At 31.7% G+C, this 14,929-nt stretch overlaps 1 protein-coding gene across 19 annotated transcripts in view; it reads left to right on the forward strand.

The window, feature by feature from the left end:
* LOC145270654 (RIMS-binding protein 2-like) overlaps positions 1-6,284 on the forward strand; it is a 1,565,000-nt gene extending 1,558,716 nt beyond the window's left edge. For 15 of the 19 annotated variants that reach the window (XM_080126270.1, XM_080126275.1, XM_080126266.1 and 12 more), the window contains one exon: positions 5,078-6,284. In XM_080126270.1, the coding sequence (XP_079982396.1) occupies positions 5,078-5,272 (195 nt within the window). In that variant the 3' untranslated portion in view covers positions 5,273-6,284. The remainder of the gene's footprint in view (positions 1-5,077) is intronic. The other 4 variants (XM_080126269.1, XM_080126276.1, XM_080126273.1 and 1 more) reach the window with 1 other exon arrangement.
* The last annotated feature ends 8,645 nt before the right edge of the window (positions 6,285-14,929 follow it).

Genomic DNA, 14,929 nt, shown 5'->3' on the forward strand with positions numbered 1-14,929 from the left:
GTATTCCACACATACGAAGAAATTCATCGCCAAATCTCTGACCCTTTTTTAACTTACTGCTACTCACCTTGATTAACGCTTTTCTTTTTACTCATTTCATTTTCACCAAACTTAAAAATACATAAATGTTAACAGAATAAAAATTAGATTTTTTTTGCATTAGTTTATTTCCTCATTTCATTTTCATTTCATTTTATTTTCATTTCATTTCATTTCATTTTAATTTCAATTTCATTTCATTTTCATTTTTTCATTTCATTTTATTTTCATTTTATTTTCATTTCATTTTATTTTCATTTCCATTTTTTCATTTCATTTTATTTTCATTTTTTTTATTTCATTTCATTTTCATTTTATTTTCATTTTTTTTCATTTTTTTTATTTCATTTCATTTTCATTTCATTTTATTTTCATTTCATTTTATTTTCATTTCATTTTAATTTCATTTTCATTTTTTCATTTCATTTTATTTTCATTTCATTTTATTTTCATTTCATTTTATTTCCATTTTCATTTCAGTTTCACTTTTTCATTTCATTTCATTTTATTTTCATTTCATTTTCATTTCATTTCATTTTATTTTCATTTCCATTTTTTCATTTCATTTTCATTTCATTTTATTTTCATTTTTTTTTCATTTTTTTTATTTCATTTCATTTTCATTTTATTTTCATTTTTTTTTCATTTTTTTTATTTCATTTCATTTTCATTTCATGGTATTTTCATTTCATTTTATTTTCATTTCCATTTTAATTTCATTTCCATTTCATTTCTATTTTTTCATTTCATTTTATTTTCATTTCATTTTATTTTCATTTCATTTTATTTTCATTTTTTTTCTTCATTTTTTTTATTTCATTTCATTTTCATTTTATTTTCATTTTTTCATTTCATTTCATTTTCATTTTCATTTTTTTCTTTTCATTTCATTTTCATTTTTTCATTTCATTTCATTTCCTTTTCATTTCATTTTATTTTCATTTTATTTTCATTTCCTTTTCATTTCATTTCATTTTTTCATTTCATTTCATTTTCCTTTCATTTCATCTCATTTTCATTTTCATTTTTTCATTTTCATTTTCATTTCATTTCCTTTTCATTTCATTTTCATTTTTTCATTTCATTTTCATTTCCTTTTCTTTTCATTTTCATTTTATTTCATTTCCTTTTCATTTCCTTTTCATTTCATTTCCATTTTTTCATTTTCATTTCATTTCCTTTTCATTTCCTTTTCATTTTTTCATTTTCATTTCATTTCCTTTTCATTTCATTTCATTTCATTTTCATTTTTTCATTTCATTTCATTTCCTTTTCATTTCCTTTTCATTTCCATTTCATTTCCATCCAACTTAAAGAAAAATAAATGTTAAATTAGTTCATTTGGAAATAGTACGAGTAAAAAAAACGAAACGGTAAAAAGTGCTTAGTTTTATTTACAGACTATTATCCTCATCCTTGTTGTTGTTTCACCAGGTTTCGGCCAAATACTCCTCTTTCTTTCCCGCGACAGGATAGGTATGCTGAGTCTCTTAATTGTATCCTCAGCAATTACCTTTACGGTCCATGGCGCATTGGTAGAAGCATTGAATCTGTAGATGTGTATTTTCTGAAGATAGCAGTTTCAATCCTATTCAAAGCCGGCCAGAGGATTAGTTGGCCAAACCATCAAGACAGTAATAATGTAACAATATTGCATGTAGTTATGCATAAAAAAATATTAGTATCGCTTACTGCATAATTATTATACAAATTACAGTGCTTCTATACTATTGGGACGAAATTTCGGAAATTGTAAAACTGAATTTCACATGAAAACAATGGTACTTACGTATTCCTTGGATTTTTAAAAACAATTATATCCAAAAAATTACGAAAATTGATAAGGTAGAAATTTTTTTTTATTAAACACAATAAAAAAATAGAATTTAATGAAAACGATCATAAAAGACAGGAGAGTCCAACAGGGAGGTAATTTTCTGTTTGAATTAAACAAAGATGGCGGCAATTTTTCAGTAATTACCTTCAGGGTCCATGGCGCATTGGTAGAGGCGTTGAATCTCTACAGTTCCAGATAAGCATTGTCTGAAGATAGCAGTTTCAATCCTACTCAAATCTGGTTAGAGGATTAGTTGGCCAAAACGTGGTGAGATAACGACAACTATGGAAGGCAGTAATTACTGAAGATACAGTTAAGAGACTCAGCATTCCTATCCTAGAGTTGTTGGAACCCTCTCGAAAATTCTTGTGAAAATTTGCTAAAAAAATAAAAATAAATTAATATATAATGCTCATCTCAAAAATGAATTCCAATTAAGGAATAATATATATATATATATATAATTTAAAGGAGATTAGAATAATAGTCTAAAGAGCTAAGTGTATTTTAATGTAATAGTGAAATTACTAGTTTAATTAAAATACAGGAAATGCTCGTTGTAATTTAGATATATAATAAGCTCGATAGTTAAATGTCCTAGAGCTAATTCAATATTAAGTAATGTGATTTATAATTTAAAAGTTTTAAAATTTTTTAAAATTAACAATCAAAATTTAATTAAATTAAAAATCAGTTTCATAAGAAGGAACAACAACAAAGTCAATTATCTGTACGATCGTTTCGGAAATCCGTGCTTTTTATTTGTGGTATACATGAAGTCACGAAGTCATGAAGTTTAAATACAGTTCCTGATTTAAAAAAAAGAAAAACCAAAAGATTCATCTGCCTTACTTTTAATGCTAGGTTTATTTTTGGTGTCTTTTCAATTCAATAGAAATCCTCCTAAATTTGCTGATGAGGAGACCGTGCTTACCAAAAAAACTATGTATAATTATTCTACGTGACTTCATGTATACCACAAATAAAAAGCACGGATTTCCGAAACGATCGTACAGATAATTGACTTTGTTGTTGTTCCTTCTTATGAAACTGATTTTTAATTTAATTAAATTTTGATTGTTAATTTTAAAAAATTTTAAAACTTTTAAATTATAAATCACATTACTTAATATATATATATATATATATATATATATATATATATATATATATATATATATGTATGAGCTTATTTATAGTAGAGTTAATACAGTATTGCCTTGCTATTTGCAGGTATTACGTCTTGTACACGTCCCCCCCCTGTGAAAAACTGTGAATATTGGATGCAGTTTTAAAACGTCTATGTATGAGATTATATACCGTACTAAATGTTCCCCAAACAATTTCTGCACTTTTACTCATTAATACAGTAATAATTTATCAATATCGCATGCAGTTATGCATAAAAAGTCAAAAATGTATTAACTTTTCTGACTCGTTCTTGTGTAATCCTTAGTGACCTTTTTGTTGAACCGTAGAGTTCCAAAAACCTCAGTTGTGGAAGGTGACTCTTACCCAAGGGAGATAATCTGTTTTAAGTTGATCCTTGTTAATGTCAGCCTAAGCTGCATCCTCCTGACACAAAATAATTATAATTGAAGTTGAAGTTGTTTTGTTAATGGTTTATTATGATAAATATTGTTCTATGTTATAAACAAATAAAAAAAAATTGTTTCTAATCGATTTTAATATTTACTTCTGGTCTATATTTTATTTTTGGCCTATTAAAAAAAATATTCTGTCATTATTTGTTTTTTTTTTTTAATTAATTGTTTTTACGTTTTGGTGGTTTTTTTTTTGGGGGGGGGGTTGAGGTAGGTATTTAAATTTTATTTGTTTTAAATTTTTCATCGTCTTTCAAGCATTAATATCAAAATGATGTTCTAACGTATAAAACTATTTTAAGCAACGGAATCATTAAGTATGCTTTGCAAATTTTCGGGAAAAATTCTCTTCTGAATCTTGATAAAAAAAACTAAGCAAAACTGGCATTTTGGGGACATGTCTAGAAAAATATTGCAAATGATTTGGATTTTGCTAGCCAAGGTATAGTTATTTTAACCCATCAATGCATTAGTTTTGTTTTCCTTTAATTTATTGTAAACAAGGCCGATAGCCATTAGTCGCGTGCTCTTGTGTAATAAATGAATGCGTGAATGTAGGATTGACATGAAATTCTTAAAGATAAACTAAAATGACCGAAAAATGGGCTGAAATGACTTAAATAAATAAAAAGTAAATGACTTAGAATGACTTTAATGAACTTAAGGATGAATTGAATGACCTTAAGAATGACTTGAATGCTTAAAAAATAACTGGAATCCTTCAAAAACAACTTGAATGATCCGGAGAATGACTTTAAGACTGACTGGTTGTAAAGTAGGTGATCATTTTACATTAAATTAATACAGAAAAGTGATCCCCCACTTTATATCAAAGTTACAAACATAAGTACAGCATGTAGTAAGAACAGATACTACAATTTGATCTTGGCCAAAAGGGTATTTATTTGCTACTCCACCTAGCAAATGAGGCACAAGGCCGATCTTTAATGTGAGGAGTGAAGGGGAAATGGGGACCAACTCCCCGGGGAGTAGGGTAGCTGGATAGTGGAAACTTTGGTTATAACTAGTTTATTATATTCAAAACATCACATCAAAATACTAGGGTCTTTGGCCTTTTTTGGGGTCACCCTGTATATATATATATATATATATATATTTTTTTTTTTCTTTACACAGTGATCACCACTTATCAAGGCCCGGAAGCCACTCAGGGATAAGGGTTATTGCAAGTACATTACGTTAGTGTGGAGATTTGATGGAGTGTTTACTTAAGGGGGCGGTTCATTAGGAATTTGTTAACATTAGACTTCAAGACATCCAAGTTGTAGTCCGGAGGGAAGCAGGCAGACGGAACAGAGTTCCACAGGCGTAATATATATATTAATATGTATGAATAAAAAATCAATATAAAAAATATATAAATGTTTATATCTTTTCTGTATTCATTTCCTGTATGTTGACGTGTAGGATTACAAAATGTCTTTTGAAAAAAAAAACAAAAAAAAACAAGAATGTTTCCTTCAAAAGCACATAATTTTCGACCGATCCTTCGATATGTATATATATATATATATATACATTTAAAAACTTGTAGCAAATATATTATAATACTATTATGTTTATCTTCTTCTTTTAGGTGTCTGGCATGGGTACCAAATCTCTATCCGAATGCAAACTCGACAGTGATGGCCGCCCCGCCTCAGCCCCCCACTCGGATGAGGATCGCAAACCAAAACGTAAAGGGGGGTTGAGTTCAGCCCATAGCATGACCTCGATGGGGGCGGGACTTCTGTCAAAAGGCAAAAACATATTCAAAAAATTCACCAGATAATATGAAGTGCATATGCGCCAAAATTGACCATTTTTGTAATTAAAAAACTGGACGAAAGAATATATTTGCAAGCACAAACTGATATTGTTTGGGGAATTTAAAAAAAGAAGTTGGCTTTGTATTACTGTACACATAGATTCGAAAAAGTTGTCAAAAACCAAATATATAACAAATAAATGTTATCAAAGGCACGATAAGTTACTTTTCTACCAAACTGGATATATTTTTCGTGTTTTTATTCAATGTAACATGTTTATTCAACTCAGAAACAATACAATGTTTACCGATGTATTGGAAAATTCAAGATGGCGTCTGACTCCCTCTTTAACACAGTAAGTTTGGGAAAAGGTGTTATAAATTAAAAACTGGATAAAATGCTGGTAAATACTGGCTCAATATATGTTACCGTGACATAGCTTGACATATATTCAGCGGGTTTTTAATAGTATTTTGTCTAGTTTATTATTTATAACACCTTTTCCCGAACTTACCGTGTTAAAGAGGGAGTCAGACGCCATCTTGAATTTTCCAATACATCGGTAAACACTATGTTTTTCTATCTAAATAAACATGTTACATTGAATAAAAACACGAAAAATATATCCAGTTCGGTTGGAAAGTAACTTATCTTGCCTTTGATAACATTTATTTGTTATATATTTGTTTTTTGACAACTTTTTTGAATCTATGTGGGTTCAGTAATACAAAGCGAAGAAGTTAAACACATTTAAATAAAGTTGTCAAAAAAGAAAAAGATTGGTAAGGAAGCAATCTAAAAATGGATTCTCAACGATTCGCATCAACATATCAATTAAAAGATATACAGGATACATATCTAAAAATATATACTGAAAAAACATATCTAAAAATATATACTGAAAAAAGTGTATATTGGTTGAAATGAAATAGGAAAAATAGAAAAATGGATTCCAATATTCGAGAAAAAGATACAAAAAAAAAATAAAATAAAACAAAACTATGTAATCATTAAAATAACACAGATGCGTGAAAAGATACGGCAGGACAAAGTGGAACTCTTCAGCATAAGAAGAAGAATAAGGTGTTTCTTGTCTGCTAAAATGGAAAGCAATTTTTTTTTCTTTTACTTTTTCAAAAAGAAGATTTTAAAAAATAAAGAATATTTTAAAAATTTTAATTAAATTAAGAAACAAAAAACTGCCAATTTTCAGATGCACGTTTTGTGATGTTGTTTATGTTTTGTAGACAACTGACCAAAGTTCATTTGCAGATCACCAAAGACCTTCTTCTCTTGTTTTTTTTTTTATTTCAAGACACTCTACAAACTCTACAGTTGCCATAAAAACAGTGACTATTTGGCTATGTTATACAATAGCAGTGGTCATTTTTTACCGTTCTATGCAAGAACGTCCTCTGCGAGAAGAAACAGGTGACCAGTGGTCAAAAAAAATTGATACAAGAAAGGAATAGCGAAGTCTATCGATTCAGATGAATTAAATATCGTCGGAATCAGACTGATCTTACAATCTAAAAAAAAAAGCGTATCTCATTCTTGGCCACTCTCTTGGATGGACAGACAGTGATTGTTGGTCAGCTGACCATGGTTATTATCCATGATGGTCATTCCTCAATTTTTGGTTGTTTGTTTTTGTTTTGTTGTGATTTTCCACAGAAATTGTTTTGGAAATATGAGAAAAAAAATGATGATAGTTTTGTGAATTTTTTTTTTTTTTTTTGATGGTGTTTTTCTGAAAGTGAGAATTCAAGTAAACATTTTGCGATTTGTTTTTTTTTTGTTTTTTAAACCAATTTACATACACACACACACACGTTTTTTAAATGTAATTATCCAAATAAAATAATAAAATAATAAATAATATATATACCGCTCCCCTATGTGGGGGTACCAAATTGGTTAAAGGAAAACTTATTCCTAGCTCGCATTTAGGTAAAAATGCGCTTTCGTAAATAATTGAATTCATTCAAAACATATCGCTAAAACCAAAACAAACACACATATATATATATATATATATATATATATATATATATATATATATATAGTAATTTATGAAATATATATGGCGATTAAGCTACACTGAATATTCGGCGTTTCATCCACTCTAGGATTCGTAGGGAGAGTGGATGAAACACGGAATATTCAGTGTAGCTTAATCGCCATATATATTTTATAAATTACTAACTAACTCTACCTACGTATTGAGCACTTTTGAAGTAAATACTTAAAGTTTACGCATAAATCTATACTTTCGTATATTAATTTTATGTGAGTAAATGAAGTAGTTATATATATATATATGTATATATATATATAGAGAGAGAATGTATGCAGTTAAAAAAAAAGCCAAGAGCACTACATACACACACACACACACACACACACACACATGTATTTTTTCTTATCATATGGTTATGTCAATACTACAGTAATATAAGTTCAATAATTACTATGTTATACTAATTAAAGCTTTCATATATCGCATTCAACACATACATAATGTGTTTGAATTCTAGGTGTCGTCATACTTATGGTTTCTCTGTGAAAAAAAAATGACAATTAAAATATTTCTATACATCTGTATATAAATATATATATTACATAGAAAAATGTGGGCATGAAAAGTAATATAGTTAAGATTAAACTTGGAAAAGTAAAAGGACTAGTTGTTAAAACTGGAAATATATATATTTCAATCCTGACGGTCGGGTTTCAATCCTGGCTTGAGGCAGTTGCCTGTCTAGCCGCACTGATGAGTTGTGAAACAACGAAACAGTACTGTATGTGGATGACTATATATATAAGTGTGTGTAATAAAAGTTTTGAATTTTAAAATCTAACAGGCTAATGACGAGGATGAAACCTAGAAAATCTAGTGTAGCTTAATTGCCATATTTTCAAAACTTACTACCTATCTCTACTCACGTATTGAACCTTGTTGAAGTAAATACTGAAAATTGTTACATAAAACGTTATGTCTTATAAAATTCCACGTCAAGACATGAAATAATTATATATATGTATATATCCATAAAGAATAGAACATTTTCTTAGAAAATCTTGAGTGGGGAGAACTCAATGTGTAGCAGAGCAAAAATAAAAGTTAAAAGAAAAAACAAAACAACCAACAAAACGGTTATAAATTTGTTCAATTATTCCAATCAGATGCGAAACTCCAGCTAGCTCTCCTCATTTGATAAGGCCCGTTCGGTTGAAATAAATTTATGAGATCAGGCTAACACTATAGCCTAAGCAAAGAATTTCTAATTTTTCTAAAGAGTATATGCACGAAAAGAGATGGTACTGATATAATAATAACCGTTTTTTTTCTGCATAACGAAACAAATCAGTAAAAAAAAAATGTACCGAAATTGAATTATGTTGGAGGAGCTGTTTTTTTCATGCAAATTAAATATTTGGATGTTGGAATGTAACTGTACTGTTACTCTTTTATATATGCTCTGTTGTAACATCGAGCTTCTAAACAAAAAGGAAGAACGAAGAGTGAAATATAATTGAAAAAAAAAACATATTTTATCAAAATATATTTGTGAGTGTGTGTGAAAATAAAGTCTGTATTATAAACATCAGTACAAACTCCAAAATAAAAATAAAACAAATCGTTTTTTATTCGTTGACAGAATTCTCAAAGTGATGCTGTGTTTTAATTCAATCAGTTGTTTCTTTCCATGTTGGTCCTCCATACAATATCAACATTGTTGTGTTGTTGTTATTCTTTTTATCTTCAGATGTTGATGGTATTGGTTGAAAGTATCTCCCACCCCCACCCACACTCTTCCTCTTCTTTTACTCCCCCCTCTCCCTTCAAAAAAGAGTGGAGAGGAAAACAGAAAAAAAATGTCATACCACTCCACCATGTATAATTTCCATTATTGTTCCTCTTTGCAGTTCAAGCTACGTTGTAAAATGACCCCTACCCCCAACCCCCACCCTATTCCCTGGTGACAAGAGGGAGACATATGTTAGTTCCATTCACATACACGAATACTCACAATCAAAAATTAAAAACATATTTTTTGCAATTATCATCGTTCCGTTTTATTTATGTATTTTTGATTGAAACATGTTCACTGGTACAGGGTGACCCCCCTGCCATCACCCCACCAAAAAAAAAAAAAACAGAAAAATGCCACCTATATAATCATTAATAAAATTGGCAATCTTCTCTGCAATTTAACCAGCTTCAGTCTCTGCTTGACTTGTCCACCAAGTTTCAGTCTCGAATGTCAACAGTATTTAATTTATTAGCGGTCAACAAACACACCAGAATATGATATTTCTATGGCATTACAGCATAATCAGGTCAACATACCAGTTCTCGTTAGATAACAGAAATTAAGCAACGTTGAGCTATGTCAGTACCAGCTGTGTGGCCATTTGGAAACACCAGGCGCTGTATGTAGGAAAATGTTGATGCCTCCCTATAAGAACTGCTCAAACCTAACATTGTAATCTCCTTTTTATGCAGATATACATGCGACTAGGGACCACTTGTGAATTTGATATTTCAGAGAAACTTCCTCCTTGTATAGATTAAAGGACGCTTGTACACTATTAGGACGAAATTTCGGAAATCATAAAACTAAATTTCACGTGAAAACAATGGTATCTACGTATTCCTCGTATTTTTAAGATGATTATATCCAAAAATTATGAAAATCGATAAGGTAGAAAATTATTTTTTAAAGAAATTAAAAATAGAATTTGATGAAAACGATCACTAGACAGAGGAGAATTCAAAAGGGAGGTAATTTTCCGTTTCAATTTAAACAATATGGCCGCAATTTTTCATCTGCTAACACGATTAAAGTTTTTTTTAAAAAATAATTCAGTAATATTCAGGTAATTTCGACTGCATAATTTGGAAGCTTCCATTGTGATTTATTAGAATTTACAAAAAAAAAATCAATTGAAACCGTATTTTTATTTGAAAACTCCATTTATCGACTAAAAAATCTTGTCCCAATAGTGTAGAAGCGCCGATTGAAGTTTATTTCCAAGCAAATATAGTTGAATTGCAGGAAGGATTATTTTAATGTTGCATTTCAAGGAGCGCAGGATTCACCCTGTACCATATTTTCTTTTTATTTATTTATTTATTTATTTATTTTTTACAGAGATCACCACTTATCAAGGCCCGGAAGCCACTCAGGGATAAGGGTTATTGCAAGTACATTACGTTAGTGTGGAGATTTGATGAAGTGTTTAATTAAGGGGGCGGTTCATTAGGAATTTGTTAACATTGGACTTGAAGACATCCAAGTTGTAGTCCGGAGGGAAGCAGGCAGACAGAACAGAGTTCCACAGGCGTGCAGTTCTAAGAAAGAAGCTTTGTTCATGGAATCCGCGTTTTGATTTAGGCACAGATATAGAGTGGGGGAAATTTTTCATAGTGGATTCAGCTAGACGGGTGTTTTTCGTGAAAGATTGGTGAGGGGGGACCAGAGATTGGAGTTCAGACGAGCACATGTTTAATGATTTTCAGGTACGGACAGTTCATCGAATGGCAAGAAAATACACCAATATTTATTTATTTTTGTTTTTTTCATTTTCTTTAGAAAAAGTAGTACATTTTTTTATAAAATGCATAAGTGTATGGTGGCGAGAAGAAACCAGACAAACAATATGTGTTTAAATTTTTAAATGATTGATTTCTCAATTGTTTATTTAAAGAAACAGACTTAACGAGACAATAAAAACAAAGTGTTCAAAGTTCGTAAGGATGTGAGAATGTTCAGGAAAGAATGTTTTTGGTGTAAAGTTAATGTTTGTAACTTCTTAGGAGAGAAAAGTCCGGCTCTAGTATGATTCAGGATTAAATGGGAATGTAAGTGTTAATTCTCGCTGGAGAGGTTGATGGATGATGTGCGCGAACATGGGTTCAACGTCGGGGTGGGGTGGGGGTGGGTCCGACGTAGCCGATAATTATCCCATGCTTGTTGACTTACTGTCTCTGGGCTCGACTGACTTTTTGTCGCGACGGGTACTGTTTTTATAGTGGTGTTGCGCACGAACGTAGGTAAAGACAAAGGGCAAATTGATAATTAGCTTATATTTTGCTATCTTAATTGTGTTTGTTTATCGTGCTATAATTTGTTGTAGTGAACCGTCTGTTTGGTGTATGCATGCGTTATATCGATTTGAAACTAATAAAATTGTGAATGTAATGTAGTCGGTGTTGTACGGTTGCATTGTTATGTAAATTATATATTGGTGTTTATATGCTTGTCGTGTGTTTATTGAGTGTTGACTCCACAAACAGATTTTTCTTATCGTCGCCATTGTTGTTGTTGTCGTCGTCGTCGCAGCTGCTGCTGCTTTTCTGGTTTATTCATGTGAATATCGAGGGATATGCGAATATAACAATCCGAAAATGAAGATAGTTATTTTCGTCTTGAAGAAGTGTTTAACGTAAGAAAATAGATACTCGTGTTGGATTAACAAGAGAGTGATCACCCTTGAAAAAAACAGAGTTACTTCCCTTGGACTGACAAATGAATGATCGCCTTGGCAGGAGTTAGAAGGAATTGGCGATGACACTTGAAGACGGAACCCCACGTCTCTGAACAAGAGATTTCCTCATCACACATCCAGTGGCTAAATTTCAATCATGAGTTGTAAAATAATTTTGTTAAACATTCACCTTCTCGTATCATTTTTAATTGGTTATTTCACAGACAACAGCCATTTTTAAACCTATAACAAGAATCATTCTGCTTTGACAAGCTTCTGGGACTGATCTTCAGGTTTGAGCTGAAATGGTACCCTTACATCAAATCTGTTGCCAAGGTAGCTGGAAAAATGGTTGCATCATTCTACTGCTCCTGAAATATCTTGCTCCCAATGCCAAATTTAGGTAAAAATGGCAAAAGTAAATAATTAGGTAAAAATGGCACTTTGACAACGAAAAACCAAGACCGTTCAAGAAATGCTGGCTGAACTGATTTCTTTAATTTAAAATAGGACTAATCCCCACCCCACCCCTAAAAAAATGAAATAAACATTTTGACTATTCATCATAATTTACAATCCTAGCAAAGTCATTATCAAAGATAAGCAGATAGGCCAGGCATATAAAATCAACAGGAGGTTCTTTGATATGACAGGGGCGCGTCTGAAATGAATGTTCTGCTAAGACCGCAATTGAACCATGATAGTTGACTTTTGTATTTTACACTTTTCAAGCAAAAAAGTAAACTTTTTTTTTCCAACTTAACCTTTTTCTTTCAGATGACGACTTTAATAAGTTTTCAGGTATGCTGAAAACAAATAACACATTTAAATTTTTCTGCAAATAATTAGTTTTCCGGATAGTAAGCATAAAGTCTGTGGCCAAGGTCGCTGGGAAAATGGTTGGATCCTTCTACCGCTCCAGAAGATATCTCACTAATGATGCAATTCTCTATCTAAGTACGTCCAAAGATGGAGTACTGCTGCCACTTCTGGGTGGGAGCTGCAAAAAACAGCCTATCCTGCCTTGATAGACTACAAAATAGACTTCGTAGCCTAGTGGGGGATGCCCTTTTCTCTACCCTGCAACAACTTTCCCACAGAAGAGACGTAGCGAGCCTGTCGTTGTTCTATCATTATTTCCATGGCAAGTGCTCGTCTGAGCTCCATTCTCTGGTCCCCCCTCGCCAATCTTTTTCAAAAAACACCCGACTAGCTGAAACCACCGTCAATAATTTTCCCCACTCCCTATCTGTGCCTAAATCAAAACGTAGATTCCATGAACAAAGCTTCTTTCTTAGAACTGCACACTTGTGGAACTCTGTTCCGCTTGCATGTTTCCCTCCCGACTTCAACCTGGATGTCTTCAAGTCCAACACAAACAAATTCCTGATGAACCGCCCCCCCAAGTAATGACACCTTACCAATTCTCCAATACTATTGCTACACTATCCCTTTGATTAGTGTACACACAATAACCCTTATCCCCAAGTGGCCATTGGGGCTTGATAAGTGCTGAACTGCATGAAAAAAAAAAAGCAATGTTATTTCTTATGTTATCGCTGGTGGCCATCTTAATATGTGCGCTTGCACAGAGTTTCTTTAGATCACCAGCAATAACATAAAAAATGACATTGCTAAATATCCGGAAAATTATTTATTGCGGAAAATTTAAATCTGATATTCGTTTTCAGCATACACGAAAACCTCCAAAAGTCGTCATTTTTAAAGGAAAATGTTAAGATGGAAACCAGATAGGATTATTAATTTTATCAAGATCAACAGTAGGTTCTTTACATCGCAATGTATAAGTCACTACGAAAGCAGTTTGGTATGCAAGTGCACATTTAACAACCTTTGTTTATGCTCACGCGTAGCATAAACGAAGGCCCGGCTAGGCTAGGGAATGGAAAATAGTCCCAAGTGCAGGGGTTAATATCATGAAAAATAAATCAAACAAAAAACTTTTTAGCCAAGAATCACACAGAAAAATGACCGATCTATAAGGTGGCCAGAAAGTGGGTGCTCATTTTAAGTTAAATTTACATGGAAACTAATCAACTACTTTTCGAAAAACTAATTTCTTCATATCATGAACATCATTTTTTTGCGACGGAAACGGTTTTCAGATTCGGTTTTAGCACACCTAAATCTACAAAAAAATAATTTTCTTATATACGGACGTGAGACGGACCTTAATTTAAAATAATACCAGCGTGTATTCAATTAAAATTTCTCAGTCCAAACAAGAGGGGATGTAGGTATAGATAGGTGACAATCCTATAGACCAAGCCTTCTCAGATTGTATTCAATTGAAAATTTTTAAGTCCAAACAAGAGGGGATGTAGGTATAGATAGGTGACAATCCTATAGACCAAGCCTTCTCAGATTATATTCAATTGAAAATTTTTAAGTTCAAACAAGAGGGGATGTAGGTATAGATAGGTGACAATCCTATAGACCAAGCCTTCTCAACGTGTATTCAATTGAAAAATTCTAAGTCCAAACAAGAGGGGACGAAGGTATAGGTAAATGAGAATCCTATAGACCAAGTCATCTCAACGTGTATTCAATTGAAAATTTCTAAGTCCAAACAAGAGGGGACGAAGGTATAGGTAAATGAGAATCCTATAGACTAAGGCATATCAACGTGTATTCAATTGAAAATTTCTAAGTCCAAACAAGAGGGGACGAAGGTATAGGTAAATGAGAATCCTATAGACCAAGTCATCTCAACGTGTATTCAATTGAAAATTTCTAAGTCCAAACAAGAGGGGACGTTGGTATAGGTAAATGAGAATCCTATAGACCAAGTCAAGTCAACGTGTATTCAATTGAAAATTTCTAAGTCCAAACAAGAGGGGACGAAGGTATAGGTAAATGACAATCCTATAGACCAAGTCATCTCAACGTGTATTCAATTGAAAATTTCTAAGTCCAAACAAGAGGGGATGAAGGTATAGGTAAATGAGAATCCTATAGACCAAGTCATCTCAACGTGTATTCAATTGAAAATTTCTAAGTCCAAACAAGAGGGGACGTTGGTATAGGTAAATGAGAATCCTATAGACCAAGTCAAGTCAACGTGTATTCAATTGAAAATTTCTAAGTCCAAACAAGAGGGGACGAAGGTATAGGTAAATGAGAATCCTATAGACCAAGTCAAGTCAACGTGTATTCAATTGAAA

The sequence above is a fragment of the Euprymna scolopes genome, chromosome 46 (assembly GCF_053919585.1).
Source record: "Euprymna scolopes isolate OS-2025 chromosome 46, ASM5391958v1, whole genome shotgun sequence".
In the NCBI taxonomy this organism is placed as follows: domain Eukaryota; kingdom Metazoa; phylum Mollusca; class Cephalopoda; order Sepiida; family Sepiolidae; genus Euprymna; species Euprymna scolopes.